At 48.9% G+C, this 23,006-nt stretch overlaps 1 protein-coding gene across 2 annotated transcripts in view; it reads left to right on the forward strand.

The window, feature by feature from the left end:
• The window catches only part of RASSF5 (Ras association domain family member 5), a 103,136-nt gene that overhangs the window by 53,058 nt on the left and 27,072 nt on the right, over positions 1-23,006 (forward strand). Inside the window, exon 1 of one of the 2 annotated variants that reach the window (XM_049857737.1) lies at positions 9,576-11,026. The exons of the other annotated variant lie outside the window; for it this stretch is intronic. Within the exon in view, the coding sequence (XP_049713694.1) occupies positions 10,907-11,026 (120 nt within the window). The 5' untranslated portion in view covers positions 9,576-10,906. Of the gene's footprint in view, positions 1-9,575; positions 11,027-23,006 lie in introns of those variants that run through there. 2 annotated transcript variants of the gene reach the window in all.

The following is a 23,006-nucleotide window of genomic DNA, read 5'->3' on the forward strand; positions in this document are numbered from 1 at the left end:
ACTTAAAATTAAACACTTAATGCTCAGCAAAAGACTTCTCCAAAAGAGTCAAAAGAGACATTCAGGCTGCTAACAGATACATGAGGAAATGCTCATGATCGTTAGCTATTAAAGAAATGCAGATCAAAACTACAATGAGATTCCACCTCACCCCAACAAGGCTGGCATTAATCCAAAAAACACAAAATAATAAATATTGGAAAGGTTGTAGAGAGACAGGAACACTTATACACTGCTGGTGGAAATGTAAAATGTTACAGCCACTTTGGAAATCAATTTGGTGCTTCCTTAAAAAGCTAGAAATAGAACTACCATACGATCCAGCAATTCCACTCCTTGGAATATACCCTAAAGAAATAAGAGCTTTCACAAGAACAGATATAAGCACACCCATGTTCATTGCAGCACTGTTTACAATAGCAAAAAGATGGAAGCAACCAAGGTACCCATGAATGGATGAATGGATCAATAAATTATGGTACATTCACACAGTGGAATACTACGCAATCATTAAGAACAATGATGAGTCTATGAAACATTTTATAACACGGAAGAATCTGGAAGGCATTATGCTGAGTGAAATTAGTCAATTGCAAAAGGACACATATTGTATGAGACCACTATTGTAAGAACTCTAGATAAAGTTTAAACACAGAAGAAAATATTCTTTGATGGTTACGAGGGTGGGGAGAGAGGGAGTGGGATATTCACTAACTAGACAAAAATTTTAGATGCATTAATTGGCCGCAACCCACCTGGAGCAAAGGAGAATGAAGAACACCAAAGATGAGGTAAATATGAGTCCGAGAGACAGAAAGGGCCACATAAACCAGAGACTCCATCAGCCTGAGACCGGAAGAACTAGATGGTGCCCAGCTACCACCGATCACTGCCCTGACAGGGAACACAACCCAGAATCCCTGATGGAGCAGAACAGTGGGATGCAGATCTTAAATTTTTGTAAAAAGATCAGGCTTAATGGTCTGACTGAGACCAGAGGGACCCTGACAATCATGGTCCCCGGACCCTTTGATAGCCCAAGATTGGAACCATTCCTGAAACCAACTCTACAGACAGGGATTGGCCTGGACTATAAGATAGACAATGATGCTGGTGAGGAATGAACTTAGTGGCTCAAGTAGACACATATTACTATGCGGGTGACTCCTGTCTGGTGGTGAGATGAGAAGGAAGAGGGGGACAGGAGCTGGTTGACCGGACACAGGGAATACACGGTGGAGAGGAGGAACGTGCTGTTGAATTGAAGGGAGAGCAGCTGGGAGCACATGGCAGGCGTGTATGGCTTTTTGTATGAGAGACTGATTTGATTTGTAAACTTTCACCTAAAGCACAATAAATAAATTTTAAAAAAAGGAGTCAAAAGAGAACCTACAGATGGAAAAAAACTTGGCTATGACACATTTGACAAGGGACTAATCTCTAAAATTTATAGAAAAGTTCAGCACCTCAACAACAAAAAGACAAACAATCTAATTTAAAAACAGGCAAAGGATATGAACAGATGCTTCACCAATGAAGACGTTCAGGCAGCTAACAAACATATAAATGCTTGCAATCATTAGCTATTAAACAAACGAACAACAGCAAAAAAAAAAACTCATTGCTGTCACATTAATTCTGACTTATAGTAACCCTATAGGACAGAACTGCCCCACAGAGAGATGCAAATCAGAACTGCAACGAGATACCTACTATCTCACCCCGACATTACAGGCACTAATCAAAAAAACCAGAAAATAACAGAGGTTGGCAAGGTTGTGAGGAGATTGGAACTATTATACACTGCTGGTGCGAATGTGAAATGGTAAAACCACTTTGGAAAACAGTATGGCACTTCTTCAAAAAGCTGGAAATAAAAATACCATATGATTCAGCAATCCCTCTCCTAGGTATATACCCTAAAGAAATAAGAGCCGAGACACAAATAGACATAAGCACAGCCATGTTCATTGCAACGTTATTCACAATAGCAAAAAGATGGAAACAACCTAAGTGCCCATCAGCAGATGAATGAATTAACAAACTGTGGTACATGAACACAATGGAATAGTACATGATCATACAGAATAATGACAAATCTGTGAAACATCTTACAACGTGGATGAATTTGGAGGACATAATGCTGAGTCAAATAAGTCAATCACAAAAGGACAAATATTGTATGAGACCGCTATGGTAACGTAACAAAAGGTTTACACATAGGAAAAACAGAAAAAACATTCTTTGATGGTTACCTGGGACCGGAGGAGGAGGGAGGGAAAATTACCAATTAGATAGAAGACACGAGTTAATACTGGTGAAGAGAAAGGCAATACATAATATGTGGGAAGTCAGTACAAGGCCAAGGCAAGAGAGAACACTGAGAGGAATGCAAGAATAAAGGGCACCTATAACTACTGTACCTTAGACAGTCCTGCAGCAGTAGTATTAACAAGCAATAATCTACAAGTGGACAAATAGGTAGATAGATACACCAATAGGTGTGGGAAGATGTAAGGGAATACACCCACTGGCAAACATAGGTTTGGTTGTGGATATTTCTACATACATGACTGTAGGTGCCGCTCATATAGAGCGCAAAAGGGGCATAGCCAGGGAAACTTCAACACCTCGAAGGATGAAGTTCCTAGGCTAGAAGACAAAGGACCATAGACTCGGGGGCATCTATATCAGTTGACCCAACTTAGTACATAAAGACAATGTCCTGCATCCTACTTTGGTGAGTAGCACCTGTGGTCTTAAAAGCTTGTGAGCCACCGTCTAAGGTGCAGCTGTTGGTCTCTTCCCGTCTGGAACAAAGGAGAGTGAAGAAGACCAAAGACTTAAGGGAGCAATTAGTCCAAAGGACTCATGGACCACATGAACCAGGAGACCTAGGTGGTGCCCAGCTAGCACTACCAACCGCTCTGACTGGGGTTACAACAGAGGGTCCTGGACAGAGTGGGAGAAAATTGTAGAACAAAAAATCAAATTCACAATAAAAGACCAGCGTTGCTGGTTTCTCCAGAGCCTGGAGAAACCCCCGAGACTATGGCCCTAAGGTACCCTTCTGACCTGTAAATGAAGCCATTCCCAGAGATCACCTTCCAGACAAAAAATAGACAGGTGATAAAATAAAACAATAACGTGAGAGGGACGTAATCCTTAGAACAATCAATTAAACGAGATCGAAAGGACATTATCTGCCCACAAGCAAAGATGAGAAGGCGGGAAACGGCAGAAAATTAGAATGAAAGAAAATGGGGAAACCAGGGTGGAAATGGGGAGAACGCAGACAAGTTGTGGGGGATGAAACCAAGGTCGTGAAATACTTTATGTACAAACTATCGAACGGGAAACTAATTAGCTCTGTAAACTTTCACCTAAAGCACAATTAAAAAACAAAAAACGGTTTGCATCTAGTTGGCTCCAACTCATGGTGACCCCACGAGTATCAGAGTAGAGCTACGCTCCATAGAGTTTTCAAGGGCTAAGTTTTCTAGAGTAGAGCATCAGGCCTTTCTTCTGAAGCACATCTAAGTGGACTTGAACCTTAACCACTGTACCACCAGGGCTCCTCAAAGGAGAAGGAAGAACAGGAGGAGGGTGAGACTGGGAATGATGAATTCAGTTTGGGACCTGTTGAGAGTGAGGCTCCAATGGGTAGGGTTGAGTGTTCAGTGAGTGATTATAGTCACCCGTCTGGAGCTACCTGGGAGAGAGAATTATGAGACATCAGTCCGTCGGGTGTAGTTGATGCCACTGGCATAAAAAAACCAATTGCCTAGGGACAGCATGGACACGTGGAGGGAAGACCCTGAAGCCTGGAAAGCTCCAACGAGCAGAAGGGGGACAGAGGCCCAGGCAGACTGAGAAAGTCTTTCCTAACTTGTTTGAAATGGACTACATTTGCAAGGAGCATGATTATTATGAGAGCAGTCACAAGGTAAATTGTGAGGCCACAGTGTAGTAGTTTGAGGACTTGGGTTGTGGAGTCAGACAGCACAAGGTTGAACCAGCTCCACCATTAACTAGCATGTATGCCTATGTGCAAGTTTCTTGGCCTGTCTGCAGCTCCTTTTCCTGTCTGTGAAACTGAGATAATAACTGTAGCTTCCACCTAGGTTTGTTGTTAGGATTAAAGGAAATGATGCATGTGAAGTGTAATACAGTACCTCTACAAGCTAGCTAATACTGACTGTAAAATACATTTTAGGGGGTGGGGTGGCACCTCACCCAGGTCTTCGGCCTCTGAATATGTTGGTAGGTTAAAAGGGCCCAAATCTAATCTCCATCTCTTGTTGTTGGGTGTCTTCAAGTAGGTTCTGATTTGTGGGCACTCCATGTGACAGAGTAGAACTGCCCCATAGGGTTTTCTTGGCTGTTATCTTTATGGAAATAGCCAGGTCTTTCTCCAGTGGAGCCACTGGGTGGTTTCAAACCACCAACCTTTTGGTTAGCAGCTGAGCACTTAACCACTGCACTATCAGGTCTCCTTCAGTCTCCATCCTGCCACCCTTCAAATGGACAAATGAGGAAACCTGATACATTAGTCAAGGTTCTCCAGTGAAACAGACCATGGATGGATGGATGGATGGACGGACGGATAGATGGATATAAATATACAGATATCTATATCTAGAGAGTCGAGTCAATTCCAACTCATAGGGACCCTGTAGGACACAGTAGAACTGCCCTATAGGGTTCCCAAGGAGCAGCTAGTACATTTGAACTGCCGACCTTTTAGTTACCAGCCGAGCTTTTAACCACTGCACCACCAGGGCTTCTATGTCTAGGAGAGAGAGAGAGTTTAAGAAATTGGCTCACTCAGTTGTGAGGGTGGCAGGTCCAGGCAACAGGCTAGAAACTCCAGTAGGATATCTGTGTTATAGTCTTGAGGCAGAATCCCTCAGTTTTTGCTCTTAAGGCCTTCAACCTATTAGATGAGGCCCACACACATTATTGAGGGTAATCTGCCTTACTTAAGGTTAACTGGTTTAAATGTCCATCACATTTAAATACCTTTAGACCAAAATCTAGACTAGTGTTTTTGATCAAACAACTGGCCACCATAGCCTAGCCAAGTTGACACATAAAATTAACAATCACACTCGAGGTCCAAAGTTGCTCAGTATACACTGTCAAACTGGAGCTAGAGCTCAGACTAGAACACCAGCTGCCGACTTCCAATCTTGTATCACAGCTTGTCTTGAACACGCAGAGCCTCAAGGTGTGCCTGAGAAGGGAATCTGGCCACATATCAGGGTTGTGTTTGAGAAAGGAAAAAAGCTCAACATAATGCCTTTCATCATCTGATTCTGAGAGAGGAAAGCTGCCCATTCATCAGCTGAGTGGGGCTGTCCAACCCCAGCACAATGCCGTGGATTTAAGGCTCCACATGCTGCAGCTTTAGGTCTGGCCTTCTCCTCCTGGGCCCAGGGAAAGAGCAACCAGTTCCCGTCTGTTACGGATTGAGTTGTGTTCCCCACAAAGATACTTCGAAGTCCTAACCCCTGCACCTGTGACTGTAAACCTGTTTGGAAATAGGGACTTTGAAGATGTTATCAGGTTAACATCAGGTTATACTGGAGTAGGGTAGGTCCTAATCCAAATGGGTGGTGTCCTTACAACAGAGGAGAGGAGACACAGAGACAGAACAGACGGGCATGTGAAGATGCAGCTCCAAGTCGGGAACACCAAGGATTACTGGAGGCCACAGAAGCTAGGAAAGAGGTATGCAGAAGGTTCTCTCTCAGAACCTTCCAAAGGAGTCTACATGGACAATACCCTGATTTGGACTTCTAGCCCCAGAACTGTGAAACAATAAATTTCTCTTCTTGTAAGCCACCCAGTTCGTGGTATTTTGAGAGCAACCTGGGAAACAAATGTACCATCCTTTGTGCGATCACCTCTCAATGGGTTAAAGGCTGTTGCTCAGGCTCTCCCGTGTCCCCTCCCAGCTTAGCCAGGCTGTGGTATGATTACTATTGATTATTCTTAGGGAAGAGGTTCAGACAGGGTCGTTAGACACTGAAGGGAGTCCATTTCCCCCTGTTGAGACCCTGGGGCTACAGTTTGGATGGTTCCTCGTGGAGGCTGGCCAACTTGTATTATCTGTGATGTTCACATATTTCTTCTAGTCCTAGACGAGCTGCCAGCAGTCCTTGCTTCACTGACTTCTTCGGCATGGCTTCCTTCCGAGCATGAGGCCCAGATTCGTTGGTGGGTGGAGTGGGCTACAGAAGGAGACGTTAACTAGAAGTCAAGAAACTTTGAGAATAATGAGCTGTGATGGAACAAGTTATCTCTCTCAGCTTCTTCATCTGTAAAATGGGGATAATACCTGCTCTTAAGGTAACCTAAATGAAGTAATGGATATTAAGCAGCTTTGAAAAGCCCTATTCAGATGTCAAGTTTTCATAATATTTGCAATGGCATGGAGCAGCACCCTAAAAGAACACAGTGTCACTGAGAACTGTTTCTAATCAGGTCTGGCATCTACTGTGTTGCCCACAAGGAGAGACTCCTGCTGACTCCTGGGATACTTTGGCTTGGTGTTTGAAAAGATTGTTAGGACCCGTATTTCAGACGGCACATTTTGAACATGCAGCTCCACAGCTGCTTTGCAGAGGCCCCTGCAGGACTCCAAGGACACGCTGTGGCCACTGAGAACCTGGGGCCTGTTTTGTTCTTAAGTATTGGTTTCCCACTGAGCAAGGAGGCTTTTTTATAAAGAAAAGTGTGTTTCTTTGCTGGCTGTCATTGGTGGCCCAAGGATCACACAGGCCCCTCTCTGCAGCGTTCATCATTCTGGCAAGGGGCTTGGAGGCTCTAGTAAGGCCAGTACCAGCTTCCTTTGTCTGAACCCCAGTCTCTCGGGAAACCACCCCCGCCCCCACCAAAAAAGAAAAACAGCCTCTAAAATACCTATTTGAAGAAGACTGTTTCAGACAAAACCAGAACCTTCCTTCTACCTCATTAGTGTGAGAGCATCTCCATAGGTCCCCCATAGGTCACACCCCATAGGTCCCCCCAGCCCCACCCCCACTGTCTACCTCCACCCATTACCTCCTCCCCCAGGAGGAGGCAGCCCCTGGTATTGACAGCTCCTGAGAGGAGGGCAGCCAGCTATCTCAGGTTTGTGTCTGCCAGGCACTTAGAGGCTTCTGGAAGAAGACTGTGTGGGAGGAAGGAGCCAAATTGGGCAGCAGATTGAAACCCTCCTCAGCACTGACAGATTTGGCTAAGGTGGGGGAGGGAGAGGGCTCCTAAGAAAAGTAACCATAGCTTAAAATGGAGTTGGCAGCTTGGTGTCTGGGGGCTGAGTTAGCCCTCCACCCAGCTTGCACTTCCCTGGGAAGAGATTGTTCCAGAACTGTAGGAAAACCCACACAGACTTGGTCCTGGTTACCCCTCTCAGCCACTCCTCAGGGCTCCCAGGGCCACAGACCTTCAGACACCATGAACATGGTGTTCCTAGCTATGCCAGGCTCTGAAGGCTTTCCTTCCTTTTCCTTGGACTCCAGGCACCACCGTTTCTAAAGGTGGCAGAGTGGCCACCATCTCATCTCCACTGAGCGCCTAAACATCTCAGTGTCTAAGAACATAGGCCCTGGAGTCATAGGGGTCAGTACTAGCAATCATCTCATGTCCTGCTTGACTCTGAGCCTCAGTTTCCTCATCCATAAAATGGGAATAATAATGTCCATCTCAAGGATACTGAGAAAATTAAACGACAGACTGCGTGGAAATAACCTGGCACACAGAGTAGCTGTTCAAGCAATGGTACTATTGCCGTTGTTGGTTGCTGTCAAGTCAATTCTGACTCATCGCAGCCCTATGTGACAGAGTAGAACTACCCCGTAGGGTTTTCCAGGCTGCAATCTTAATGGAAGCAGATCAGCAGACCTTTTCTTCTGCTGTACCACCAGCTGGGTTCGAACCACCATCCAACCTTTAGGTTAATTGTCGGGCGCCATGGAGTTGATTTTCCACTCATAGCAACCCCATGTGACAAAGTAGAACTGCTCCATGGGGTTTTCTAGGCTGCAATCTTTTTTTTTTTTTTTTTAAACAATTTTATTTATTTATTCGTTGGTGAAAACTTACACCAATTCAACAATTTCTACATGTACAATTCAGTGACATTGATTACATTCTTCAAGTTATGCAGCCATTCTCACCCTCCTTTTTCAAGTCATTTCACCACCGTGAACATAAAAATCAGAGCCTCCTCCTAAGCAAAGACTTCCCCGTTCCCCCTCCATCCTACCCCTCGTTGCTGTCAGGTGCTGTGGAGTTGATTTCGACTCACAGCTGCCCCTCAGGGTTTCCTAGGATGTAATCTTTACAAGAAGAGCCCTGGTGCACAGTGGTTAAGAGCTCAGCTGCTAACCCAAAGGTCAACAGTTTGAATCCAAGCTGCTCCTTGGATACCTATGGGGCAGTTCTACTCTGTCCTGTAGGGTCGCTATGAGTTGGAATTCACTTGATGGCAGTGGGTTAATCTTTATAGGAGCAGGTTGCCAGGTCTTTCTTCTGTGGAGCTGCTGGGTGGGTTCCAACTGTGGACCTTTCAGTTAGCTGCCAAGTACTTAACCCTTGCGCCACCAGGGCTGCCTGGTAACCACTAATAATCTTTGGTTTCTATATACAGTGAAACCTGTGAGAGATGGAACTGCCTTGTTTTTCTGGGTCTCGAAAGTTTTCCATCTAGGCTGTGATTTTTTTTTTTTTAATAATTTTTATTGTGTTTTAAGTGAAAGTTTACAAATCAAGTCATTCTCTCACACAAAAACTTATATACACCTTGTTACATACTCCCAGTTACTCTCCCCCTAATGAGACAGCCCGCTCTCTCCCTCCACTCTCTTTTTTTTTTTTTTAATTTTTATTGTGCTTTAACTGAAAGTTTACAAATCAAGTCAGTCTCTCATGCAAAAATTTATATACACCTTGCTATATATTCCTAATTGCTCTCCCCCTAATGAGACAGCACACCCCTTCCCTCCACTCCCTCTTTTCATGTCCATTCGGCCAGCTTCTAACCCCCTCTGCCCTCTCATCTCCCCTCCAGACAGGTGATGCCAACATAGTCTCATGTGTCTACTTCATCCAATTAGCTCATTCTTCACCAGTATCATTTTCTATCCCATTTTCCAGTCCAATCCCTATCGGGAGAATTGGCTTTGGAAATGGTTCCAGTCTTAGGCTAACAGAAGGTCTGGGGGCCATGACCACCGGGGTCCTTCTAGTCTCAGCCAGACCATTAAGTCTGGTCTTTTTACGAGAATTTGGGGTCTGCATCCCACTGCTCTCCTGATCCCTCAGGGGTTCTCTGTTGTGTTCCCTGTCAGGACAGTCATAGGTTGTAGCCAGGCACCATCTAGTTCTTCTGGTCTCAGGCTGATGGAGTCTCTGGTTTATGTGGCCCTTTCTAGGCTGTAACCTTAATGGAAGCAGATCAACAGGCCTTTTCTTCTCAGGTACCTTTAGGTTAGTAGTCGAGCACAAACTATTTACGTCACCCAGGGACCATGGTAACTATAGAAACCCACTGCCATCAAGTCAATTCCAACTAATAATGAGCCTGTAGGACAGAGCTGAGCTGCCCCACAGGGTTTCCAAGGAGTGGCTGGTGGATATGAACTGCGGGCCTTTCTGGTTAGGAGCCCCTGAGAGCTTGCCATAGCTCCTACCCACTGCCCCACCAGGGCTCCATGGTAGCTATCACTACTTTTATTGTCAAACATGGTCAGAGAGGTTGTGGGGGTTTTGCCCGAATTGCTTTGAAGAATTCAGCCTTAGTCAATGAAGGTGTTCCTTCATCCAGTGGGATGGGAAATGTAAATGAGCTGTTTTTGAGGTTCGGAATGACAAGATCTGGCAAAGTCCCTTCTTGACCAGACTGTCAGGAAAAAGCACAAATAAGCCTGGGTGGTGCCTGCAGGCCCCCTTAGTATCCTGAGTCTTCCTGAAGGCCAAGTTCTGTGGGTGGGAGGGCAGGCTCCCTTCCCAGGTTGCCATAACTTTGCATATGATTTGCATGTCAGGTGGGGACCCTGCAGTTTCTTCTGGCATTTCCCAGGCAGGCCAAGTATTGATTTTCTTCTTCTCCAGTTACCTCTCTAACCATTCTGCTTGACCAAGCTCCTTCACCAGGCAGGGGAGAGCAGGGGAGAGGGGGGACAGCAGGGAGAGAGGGACAGAGGGAGTACAGCCTTACAGCACATTCTCCCCTGAACCTGAGCCACCACGGGGGATAAGAGTGGGCTATTTCCAGAAGGACGAGAAAGATGTAGGAAGAACAGAGGGAATTACCCCCTCAGGTCCATCCTCTTCCGTACCTAATCTGACCCGTGGCGCCCTCGGTCCACTGACCACCGGGGTCCTGTAGCACCCAGCCCGGTGGGGCGGCACCGGCCCGGGGCAGGAGGACGGGGAGGAGCGTGGAGCCCCGCTTTGAGGAACCTTGCGAGAGGAAGTGGCTGCAGAACTCACTGCGAGCAGCTCGCGGGGCAGGAGGCGGGGGAGGTGTCGCGATGGCGCCCGGTGGAGGGAGGGAGCCGGCGCGCAGAGGAAACCGCAGATGCCGGTGAGCTGAGAGGGAGGCGCGCGAGCTGGGCGCCCAGGTCCGACACCCGCGCTCTGCAGCAGCAGGCGGCGGGCGGGGAAGGGGACAGGTTCCCCCGCCGCCCGAGGGGAGACTCTGAGGAAGCCCACGCTGCCTCTGCCTGGCCGGTGACCAGCTAGTTCCCGGCGGAGGCCCAGCGGGGTCGGAGCTCGCGCGGCGGCAGAGCCTGGGTTCGGGTCCCCGGCTCAGGGTCCCCAGCTCCCCCGCGGCGGCACCCGAGCCCGCCCTGCTCACATGCTCTCTGCCTCCCGCGGGCCGGGGGCTCCGGGCTAGATGACGGTGGACGGCAGCATGAGCAGTGGGTACTGCAGCCTGGAGGAGGAGCTGGAAGACTGCTTCTTTACTGCCAAGACCACCTTTTTCAGGAATGTGCAGAGCAAACACCCTTCGAAGGTAAACTCAAAATTGCATAGTAGAGGCTTTCTTTGGGGTAGGGAGTTAACCTCTGTGGTCTAGAGGGGAAGCCTCCTTGCTGGCAAATAGGCCAGGCTGTTTAAGCTGCCCTGAGTGGTTGGGCAGTTGCCCTGGGACCCTCTTGAACGTGTGTGCGCTGAGCAGGCCAAGGGTTGGATCTGGGGCCTTTCAGGGACCCCAAACACTACCCTGAGCAGTCCTCTTTCTGCATTTCCTGCCCCTGGGGCTTTTCAAAATGGCTCTCCAGGATTTGGGAAGGGCACTCGGCTCCAGGATTGGCTGCATGCTCACCTGTGTGCTCACCTGCTTGCTCGCCTGTTCCTGGAAGGGTGACTTGGCAACTGCTCTGTCTCGTTTTGCCCCCCCAAATCTGAGGTTAGAAGTTCTGGGTGCAAAGTGGATGCAGCCAGTCCCCCAGCAGCATAAACATCCATAGGTTGGGACTTCCGTATTTCTGACCAGTGTGAGTGGCCATTAACCATTTAAAACACAGCCCAGCAACTTTGCAGAAGTCCAGGGTGTGTTTTTAGAAGTGACCTAAAACTTCTCTCCTAGGCTGTTGTCATCTTCCTCCTTAACTACCATTTTAACTTCCTGGGTTGGTTTGAAGCCCTGGTGGCGCACTGGTTAAGAGCTATACCTTCTAACCAGAAGGTTAGTTCAGATCCGTCGCCCCCTCCTTGAAAACACTATGGGGCAGTTCTGCTCTGTCCTATAGGGTCTCTATGAGTCTGAACTGACTCAAGGCAACAAATTTGGTTTTTGTTTTCGGGTTGGTTTAGGTAAGCTAAAGCAGAGGACATGTGCTCGAGGGTTGCCGTGTGCCTTCAGTGGTGGGTTCTGTGTGTTTCCCTAGAGCTGCTGGCCCCTAGACACCCAGTGAGCCTGGGTCCCCTGGTGCAGCCCCCTGTTGGCTGCAGAGCCACATGTCTTTCACATACCTTCACGAGAGTGGGGGCAGAGCTGTGTTTGTTTGTTTTATTTAGATGAGAGGGCTTCAGGCCAGGTCCTTGCAAGGTTATCTAAAAGGGACTGTTTGTAGGCAGAAGTGAGCCATTCAATTTCACAGGTGGGCGGCAGGCTCATCACTTATTTAACAGCCTTACCCCGACTAGAAGGAACCAAAAACTTCTCCACCCCGACTCTGGGGACTCCTTTTTTAAGAATTCATCCTACCTGTAGGCCCTGGATGTGCTGAGTCTGACAGCAGGCAAATGCACTGGACTTCCCTTGAGAAAGGGTGCCCAAGAACCAAAGGAGAGGTTTTGATTTTTGTGTTTTAAGTAATTGACTAAAATAGGCCTCTGGAGCCAGCACCTGTTTTCTGGGACACTCCCTCATGAGGCTGGAGAGCAGGGCTGGTTCTGGAAGGGCAGGGGCAGGGGTGCAGGCTTCCCAGCAGTAGGCAGACCTCATGCAGAATGGGAAGGCCACAGAGAGGAGGGGTCTAGCTCTCTTTTGGGATTCTCATTGGACAGACCCCCCCCATCTACACACACAGACACACACGCACAGATGCACACAGACACAGACACATAGACACACACGCACACAGACACATACATGCACACATAGACGCACATGCACACAGACATACACACACACAGACACACACATGCATACAGATACACATGCGCACAGACACACACATGCACACAGACACAGACACACATGCACACAGACACACGCACACACACGGACATGCAGACACACATGCATACAGATACACGCACACACATATACACAGACGCACACAGAAATACACGTGCACACAGACACACACATGCGCACAGACACACACACGCGCACAGACACACACACGCGCACAGACACACACATGCACACAGACATGCACACCCCAGCTGGCTCTTCAGACCAGTGGCTCTCAACCTTATCTGTAGGCTGGAATCACCTGGAGAGCTTTAGAAAATACTGATACCTGGGGCCCACCTCCAGAGAGCCTGATTTACCCAGCGCAGCTTGGAAACTCTATGGGGCAGTTCTACTCCGTCCTATAGGGTTGCTATGAGTCGGAATCGACTCCACGGCACTGGGTTTGGTTTTTTGGTTTTTGGGGGCGCCGCTCAGGCGTCCAGTTTCTGAGAAGTTCCCCAGGTAACTCTGACACACAGCCAAGGCTGAGAACCACTGCTCTAGAGAGTTTTGTTGCAGCCTGGGAAGGAAATGGTTCCTGTTTTTCAAACAACGTTTAGCTGCTGCACTTGCTTCTCGCTGCCAGCCGGGTTGGGAGCCCTTGGTCCCAGCAGATGGGCTCTCTGCATAAGGGAAGAGAGGAAGGGCATCGCAAAGCTGACATTTCTTTTACTTGGCAAATGAAAAAGTAGCTGTTTCTGTATTTTGGGGGGGAGTAGAGATACCCTACCAGAAAATGCACTGGGGGAGGAGGAGCGACTTGCTCCTTGCCCCCTCCCCCAACAGCTTCCTGTCTTCACTCTTCACCCAAACTCCCCTTCCTAGCATCACCCCTGTAAATACACCTTTGGTTGGGTGCCAGCAGAAATTCTTTCTTACTTTGTGTCTTCAGTCCATCGGGTATAAGCCCTCTCTGCATATCTCCCTGTCTCATTTTGCCCAAGCCTATAGGCCCCCGTTGAAACCCATTGCCCTCAAATCGATTGTGACTCATAGCAACCCCACAGGACAGAGTAAAACAGCCCCATAGAGTTTCCAAGGAGCTGCTGGTGGATTTGAACCACTGACCCTTTTGTTAGCAGCCATAGCAGTCAACCACTACGCAAACCAAGGTTTCCTTATAAGCCCCAGAGGGCAGAAATCCCTTCTGAGGAACTTGTTTTGTTGAGCCCTGTTGTAGTTATTGTTGAGTGCCATTGAGTTCCGACTCTCAGTCAGAACTAGGCGGGCGTGGGGGTGCAGACTGCGGTGGATGACACTGTCAGAGTGATGACACCAAAGTGAGTGTCTATAAAAATATCCTTGTAGTTAGTTACAACAAGAAAAACATTTTTCAAAGTCCAGCTCACACATATCAATATGCCTACAAGGCTAAAACTCTATGCTAATTTACTTTTTGGGCCTTCTAACGCACTCCCGTCAGAGCTCCCGGCAGAGCTGTCATTATCGCCCAATTACAGCGATGCTGCGAATCACATGGTGCAGTGGTTTGTCTGCACGCTAGAAGCGCCAACAGTTGTTTTCATTGCTGCTGGTGGTTTGTTTCTAATTGTGCTTTACGTGAAAGTTTACAGCTCAAGTTAATTTCTCATACGACAATTTATACGCATATTGTTCTGTGACATTATGCAATAATACACTTGAGGAATGTGCTTCTTAGTTCAGATATACGACATCAAATGGGCTGCTCGTGTTTTTAAAGTAGTGGTTTTGTCAAATTTTCTTGTGTTGTAGCTACAATATTGTGGTAATTAGTATTTGTGAACCTATATCAATAATTTTTTTGAGAATGATGTAGCAATTAAGGAAAAAAAGGAGTGATATATCGGAATTACAATTTACCCGTAACATTAGTACAGAAAGCGTTACTAAAGATTCTGTATGGTCTGGGAGCCCTGGCGGCAGCAGTGCTTAAGAGCTACAGTTGCTAACCAAAAGGTTGACAGTTCAAATCCACCAGCCACTCCTTAGAAACTCTATGGGGCAGTTCTACCCTGTCCTGTAGGGTTGCTATGGATTGGAATTGACTAGATGGCAACGGGTTTGGTTTTGGTTTCGTATGTTCTGGTACAGGAAGAGGTCCGGGGGGGGGGGGTGACACCATGAGTTACTGCACTGGGTGACGCCAACCCTAATTATACCACTGCTCATAGTGATACCACGTGACAGAGTAGAACTGCCCATAGGGTTTTCTAGGCTGTAATCTTTACAGAAGCAGATCTGCCAGGTCTTTTCTCCACACAGCCACTGGGTAGGTTCGAACCAACAACCCTTCAGTTAGCAGCCCAGTGCTTAACCGTTGCGCCACCAGGGCAATAAGGGATAAACACTTCAGAGAAGGAAGGGGTGGTGGGTATGCCCAGCAATAGCATGGGTGGCCTTGACTGAACATTCAGAACTGATCTCAGGGATAGTTTTCCTAGCAGCAGACTTGGGAGGAAGGGTAAGAGGGGCAGGGCCACCTCACCTCTTAGGTGGGCCACTGGCTGAAGAAGGAGCGGGCTGTGAAGAGGGTTGTGAGTGACTTAGGAGCTGGGGAAGCTTTATTCGAGTGTTGCAGAGTCTTTCATTCTTCCAGTTGTTTTCCACCTTTAATAACGTTTTTCAGCTCTCCATCGTTGGAGCCACTTCTGGAAAGAGTTTCAAAGACATCTGCCACATCCTGACCCTATTCTGACCCCCTGACCAGACGTTTTTCCTACCTAAAAAGAGAGACTACATCTGAGCTCCTGAGAATTTCCCTTTCCTGTCTCCAAGGAAAGGAGTGTATGTGTTTCCCGGTCGCTGAGAGACTGCGGCCCCCATTGGGGAAAGGCCGAGCAGCGTCTATAAATAGCCTTGTCGGAACACCCAGTGTCTGCTGCTCTGCTTGTGCCTGGCTGGACAGAGCTGCCTCAAACCTGGCTACTGTGCCTGTGGCCACTACCAGGAGTTGTCACTCGTCTCCAGGAAGCTCCAGAGACTGCTCTCAAACCCCTTTTGGTAGGAGGTGTGAGAGGTGGAGGGGGAGACCAGTTGCCGTCAAGTTGATTCTGACTCATGGCTACCCCATGTGTTACATAGTAGAACTGCCCCATAGGGTTTTCTCGGCCGAAACCTTTATGGAAGCAGATTTCCAGACCTTTCTTCCGTGGTGTGGCTGGGTGGGTTTGAACCACCAACCTTTAAGTTAGTAGTTGAGCACAGATTATTTGCACCACCAGGGGAAAATTCTCCCCATTTCACAGAGAGGAGCCTGAAGGTTGGAGAGGTCAAGCTCTTGGCTAAGGTCATGGAGACAGCAGAAGATAGCGGAGGACAAGGCTGTGAGCCGCTAGCAATGTACTCACTCGAGGAGGGGCAGGAGACCTCATTTTGAGTCACACTGGTCGTGGTTTCAGGAGGCTGAGGTGGGGTTCTCCCAGTACTTTCCCCATTGGCTGGGTAAAATTAGACCATATCTCCCTGGGTCCTGTGTGTCAAAATGGGGCTCCTGATGGCTTTGGGGAGAATGAACCTGTGTGTTTGGGCAGTGCAGACTGGGCCCCTCTCAGTAAGCACGCAGAGTTAGCCCGGTCCAGGTGGGTGGAGGGATCTGTCCAAGTCATATAGCCAGTTTATGATGGGCCTTCCCAGTCAGAGCTGTTCCTGCTTTAGTCCTACAGAAGGCAGGGCTGGGTGATTTGTAGGGCTTGTGATGATGGTAAAGTCCTGTCTGGCCCTCTGGCCATCCCTCCCACCTGCTCCCTTATTCCTATCTGAAATCTGACCCCGGCCACGGGGCCAGTCCATCCCATCAGCTTCTAGATGTCCACATATGGCGGCAGCTTAGGGTTTTGGCACCTGAGCAGGGACACGGGCACGCGGAGCTCTCTCTGTATGTCAAACAGGCTTGGGGACCCCAGGCTCAGGAACCCACCCGGGGCAGTGGGGTGACACGCTGAGGACATGTGAAGCCTGCTTGTTGCACAATGTCAGAACCATGAGGGACCTGGTCTAGCTGCCCCACTTTACACACGGAGAAACTGAGGCCCAGAGATGCAGAAAGACTTCACCAGGTCACACACCTGGTTGGACAGAGCCAGAACTAACACCCCTCTTAGGCTTCTGCCAAGTGCTCTCGTGGGCTCCCTCCATCAGGGCATGCCCCAGGACAAACTGTGGGCCTTGTCCTCACTGGATCTGTTTTCTCTCCTACAGAGCGGGAACACCCAGCTTCAGGCAGGCGAAGGTATTGAGAGGATATTACCACCCCTCTTCCCATAAGGCACACAAGCTAAGGGGACATTGACCCTACATTTAAAACTTTAGCAAGAGGTCCTTATCAGCAGTTCCAGAATCTTACAACTTCAAACATTTGAAAGTTCTTCTTAGGGTCTATCCTAAAATACCTCCTGCTGGAGAGCTTCCCCTATGTGTGTTTTCTTTGTGGTTATGGAGAACAGAAGGTTGACTGTATCTGTGATTAAATATTACATGTAAACACATGTGGCATGCTCTCCCATCCCATCCCCCCCCCCCACACCCCCCTTCTCTGGTCTACGCCAGACACCATCACTTCCTGGAAAACTCGAGGGAGATGCAAGGGGGAAGGGGCCATAGAGGTCAGGGAGCTCTCAGTTCCAGTCCTTTGCTTGTGTATCTCCTCTGGCCCAGCCAGCTGGCCCTCTCTGGACAGGGCTCTGCGGTACTGCCAGGAAATCCCCATCTTTCTGCCAGCAGCAGGCACACCTGCTCTGACCTCTTGGCAGGAGAGAAAAGAATAGAATCCTAAAAATAAATTAGCTCCAAATTTGAGCAATAAAAATAAGAATCCTTCAGAACTATTGGACCATTTAACTTTTTTTTTTTTAATATGCTGTCTCAGAGGCCTACACAGCCCAAGACTAACCTCAGAAAACCTTCATGCTGGCATGCACAGCCAGACAACAGCCTTCCTCTTAGGGGTCGTCTGCTCTCCACTTCCGAGACTCTCATGGCCTGTTGCCTGCTGTGGCTGTTTCTTGCTAAGATCACGAGCACTACAAGATCAGAAATCATGTTCTTTCCTGGCCCAGTGGGGCACCAAGTACTCGGTTACGAAGGCAGCACTGACTCAATGTTTCTGGGCCTTCTCTTGCCTCCTGTGTTAATCAGGATGGACTAACTATTGTAACGGATCTCCACTTTTCCGTAGTTTACCATTGATGGTTTACTTCTCCTGTAAGTAAGGTTAAATTGGCAGGTGGGGGCTCAGGATAACATATGGGAGGTTTTTATGGGCCAGGCCTGGCAGTGGTGTGTATTTTTCACACTCACATGCTGTTGGCCAGACCTCAGTCATGTGGCCACACCTGACCACAGGCAGATTGGGAAATGAAGTACAGCTGTGAGCCCAGGTGGAAAAGGAAACGGGTTGTGGTGAACATTTAACTGTCTCTGCCCTGCCTCTCTACACACGCGTCTACTAACCAAAAACTTGGTGGTTCAAATCCACCCAGAGGTGCCTTAGAAGAAAGGCCTGGCAATCTATGTCTGAAAAATCAGCCACTGAAAAACCTATGGAGACAGTGCTACTCTGACACACGTGGGGTCACCATGAGTCAGAATCCACTCCACAGCCACTGCTATGCCCCAAATCCCTACTTACCAGCTTCTCTGCAGCATCCTTCTCTGGAAGCTCAGCTCATGCCTTGTTGGTGAAGGGCATAACCTCTGTCTCATTTGACCTCTGTGTCTCTCCTTCGTCTGTCACTTAGGGGGTGCCACTTCTGGAATCGGGTCCTGTCTCCCCAACTAGACTGTGAACTCCTTGAGGATGAATGTTTTCCTTACTCACCCCGTCTCTGGTAGCTCTGTAGCGTCTGAAACCTTCAGCGTTCCTCAAAGGGTGGCTTCTGACGCCTGCACCAGAATCATGCCGGGAACCTTTAGAAAATGAAGACGCAGGGGCCTCACCCTAGACTTACTGGCTCCTGAATCTTGGAATGTAGGGCCTTGGAATCTGCCTTTTTAACACACCACCACCAGTAAACCATTTGCTGCTGAGTGGATTCTAATTTATGGTGGCCCCACATGTGTCAGAGTAGAACCATAAAAAAACTGCATAGATTTTCAATGGCTGTGATCTTTCAGAAGCCGATTGCCAGGACTTTCTTCCAAAGCACCTCTGGATAAACTCAAACTCCAAACTGTCACTTAGCAGCCAAGGGCTTATGTTTGTACCTCCAGGGGCTCCAACACTCACCCCAGGTGATTCTAATATACACTAAAGCTTAAAAGGAGCCATCTATTTAGGAAGCATCTGTGATTGTGCTCCAAATGGGATGCAAGAAATGGATTTGTCACAGATTCCTGAGAGGTTCCTAGGCTGGGCACTCAAGCCCAGAGAAGTAAAAGGAATTCTCCCTGGTCACATAGCCAAGTAGAAAGAGATCCAAGGACTCAGGCTCCCTCAGTTGTTGGGTGACAACTCTCTGAGCTCTTGACTGGGTGTGATGTTATGGAAGAAGCACAGAACCCTGAGTCAAGTCCTGGCTTCTTGTCCCAGCTGGGCTGTGGCCACATTACTTTACCTCTCCAGTACCCAGTTACTTCATCCGGTCCTTTCCAGCGGTGGCGTTTGTGACGCGAGCCTGTTCTTATTTTCTCACATAACCAAGAGTCCCTCACCTCTTTGCATGAAGGCCCTTCTTACCAGGCTCTTGTGGGCCAGGTAGGGACTTTAGATATTGGCTCCCAAGTTCTCTAAATTGTAAGGGCTTCCCCAGGGTGGTCAGTCTGCCCTCCCAGAAGTCCCCTCCTCCAGTACCTCCTGGGACATCCTCGTTCACACACAATGCTTGGTCCAGCCCATCCCTCCCCTCTGTGGTCCAGATTCTTCCTTCCCTGCCCACCGCTCCACCTTCACAAGGCTAGACTGTTTATGGCTGACTCCACTCTGGTTTTCCTTATAAGGCAATTCCAGTTATAGTTTGGGGCACATAAAAATCCATCCACCCAAGCGGTTTATGGAGAAAGGAAGAAAGGTTACACACCTGCATCAAGCCCTGGATCCCAGCTGTTATGAGTTGAATTGTGTCCCCCCAAAAATACGTGTTGTAAATCCTAACCTCTATGCCAGTGGTTATAAACCCATTTGGGAATGGGTTGTCTTGTTATATTAATGAGACAGGATTAGTGTAGGGTATGTCTTAAGTCAATCTCTTTTGAGATATAAAAGAGATTAAACAAGCAAGCCAGCAGAGCAGGGATGGGGGCAGAGAGACGCCAAGCCACGTGAAGATCGCCCAGGAGCAGGCGCTCAAAAGAGACCAGGACCTTCCTCCAGAGCTGACAGAGAGAGAAAGCCTTTCCCTAGAGCTGGCATCCTGAATTTGGACTTCTAGCCTCTTAAACTACGAGAGAATAAGTTTCCATTTGTTAAAGCCACCACTTGTGATGTTTCTGTTATAGCAACACTAGGTAACTAAGACAGCAGCTCACATGTCACACCGTCAGGTTGGGCTCTGGATCCAGCTCTCCAGCCCATGAGCTTGGAGGGAGGCACCCTCAGCCCCAGCCTGGGTGCCCGGGTGTCTGAGTTCCCTTCTCTCTTCTGCCTTTGACTTGCCAAGTAGCCCAAACCTGTGCATTTGTTGGCCCTGGGGTCTGTCTTTGTGGAGACCCCAGACCTGTCCTAATCCAGGGCCTCAGTTTCCTCTTCTGGGTGGCCGAGTCTATGTACGAAAGAGCATGAGGACCCAGGCCTGACCCAGCGGATGTTCTGGTGCCTTCGAGTTGATTCCAGCTCACAGTGACCCTATGTGATGGAGTAGATCTGCACCATAGGGTTTCCTGGGCTGTAATCTTTAGGGGAGCGAATCACCAGGTCCTTCTCCTGTGGAGCCACAGTTGAATTTGAACCTCCAGCCTTTTGGTTAGCAGCCCAGTGCTTAACTGTTGTACCACCTCGGCCTCTTCCTGAACCGAACCAAAACCGAACCCATTGCCTACGAGTCAATTCCTACTCATAGCGACCCTATAGGACAGAGTAGAACTGCCCCATAGGGTTTCCAAGGAGCACCTGATGGATTAGAACTGACAGCCTTTTGGTTAGCAGCCAAACTCTCAACCACTACGCCACCAGGGTTTCCGCTTCTTCCTTGGGACAGTAAACAAACCAAAAAACCAAACCCGTTGCCATTGAGTCGATTCCAACTCATAGTGACCCTACAGGAAGAGTAGTGGCTGGTGGATTTGAACTGCCAACCTTTTGGTTAGCACCTGAGCTCTTAACCACTGTGCCACCAGGGCTCCCCTGGGGACAGTAGACCAGGACAAAATTTGCCAAGAAGCAAGAGCTTAATTTCAGAGCCAGGAAGAAGAGAGCTGCCGTGGCAGACATCTTCAGGCTTGAATCATTGAGCCCGTGGCTTCTGTTCACGATGCTGTCCTGGCCCCCCTCTCTTCTCACTCCCCAGGCTCTAGTCTATCACTCCTGGCCTGGGGACCCCATCCTACTTCTCTTTATGGCTCTAGAACAAAATTTTCTGCACCCTATCAGAAGTCTCTGCTTGAGTGCTCCCGATACGTAAAATTTAACACGTCCAGAACCAAATCATATCCTGCGCCCGTAGCTGACTTGTCTCCCTGCGTGCACCATCTCCTGCCCCTACCTTTAACCTTCAGAGGACTCCCGTCACCCAGTGTCACCAGACTCTACCCCCACAGCCCCCACCTTTAACCCTCAGAGGCCTCCCTTCACCCAGTGTCACCAGGCTCTACCTCCACAGCCCCCACCTTTAACCCTCAGAGGCCTCTCTCTTCCCCTCACCCAGTGTGGCCAGGCTCTACCTCCAAAGCACTGCCACCATCAGTCCTCTCCTTCCTGTCCCCGCCCTGCCATATGCTGGGTGCCTGTCACCTCTCACCCAGATGCTCCAGGAGCTTACCCAGCCGGTTCCATCCTGTTCCTTCCCCTCCTGGGTACCCTGCATAGAACTGCCAGGGGCATATCACGCCACCATCCCAAGCCTTCAGCCCTTTGCTTCCCAAGCGAAGCCTAGGCTTGGCGGTCATGCTTCTTAGTATGGCATCCAAAACCCTGTGTTACCTGGCCTCATTCACAACACTGTTTTTAACTTTCTTACAGCACTGAGCACCGGGGGTGGAGGGTGCAGAGATGAGTAAGCTGTGGTCTCTGCACTTAGAGACCTTGTGGCCCCCTACAAGTTGCATAACAGACCCTAATTGCCTCCTCTGTCCCTGTCTGTGATGCCTCCTGGGCAGACGGACATCCAGGTGGAAGACACTCCACATCTGCCTTGCAGCCATGTGGCTTTTATCAGGACGTGGCAGCAGCTCCTAAGACAGGCAAGATGGAGGGCTGGCCGCCAGGATCTGTGCACCAGTAGCCTGGGGTGAGGGTGGGGGACAGGCTGGCAACCAGCCAACAGTGACAGAGCCGCAGTAGCCCCTGTGAGGGGCTCTGATAAGCAGAGACTCCTACATCCAGATGAGGCTTTGAGGGTTCATTACAGCCATTTCCATGGCACACATGGCAGGGAGGTTGTCTTATTGCCTCCACCCTCCTTTGGCCCGTTTATCAGTCCTCCCTTGTCCAGGGTGCTGTGCAGTGTGACTCACACTGGCTGGGTCCTTGCTAGGGGCAGGGCTATAAACTCAGGCAAAAGAAGGAGGGAAGGAGGCTGCCGAGAGCTTAGGTCTGACAGACGGCACTGGAAGAGTTTCTGTTGCCATGAACCCACCCAGGGGCACTGTGGAAGAAAAGCCTAGTCACCTGCTTCGTTTAAGATTACAACCAAGAAAACTCAATGGAACAGTTCCACTCTGTACCACATGGGGTCGCCATGAGTCGGAACCAATCCGGCAGCAACAACAACATGAAACCAAAAGGCTGGCATGGTCGATGAGGTGATCTGTGAGAGGGGGCTAGCCAGGGGGAGGCCCCACCCCACGGTCCAGCTCCAAGGCCCAGGGCCTTCCACTACACACGTGGCTTCTGCTAAGCTCAAACCACCCACCCCAAACTCTGGTGACCTGCCCTGGGAAGCTGATTTTCTCGTTCAGCCGATTTCCCGATGCTGAAATTCAGGCAATTTTTTTCTGTTCTAGTCTCAGGAAATCGGGATCATCATATTCTATCATCGTCATTTCATCAACTTGCAATTCATGAGCCTCTCGTTGTGATTCTCACCTCCTAGCTGTCTCCCCAGAGCGAAGCATGCTGCGCATCTATTCCCCACACCGTCATGGGGTGACACGCTCCTAGGAGCTGGGTCTGCTAGCCTTGCAAAGCGTGATGAGGTTAGGCATGTGTATTAGTTTCCGGTTAAGCATTCAACTA

The sequence above is a fragment of the Elephas maximus genome, chromosome 18 (genome assembly GCF_024166365.1).
Source record: "Elephas maximus indicus isolate mEleMax1 chromosome 18, mEleMax1 primary haplotype, whole genome shotgun sequence".
Classification (NCBI taxonomy): domain Eukaryota; kingdom Metazoa; phylum Chordata; class Mammalia; order Proboscidea; family Elephantidae; genus Elephas; species Elephas maximus.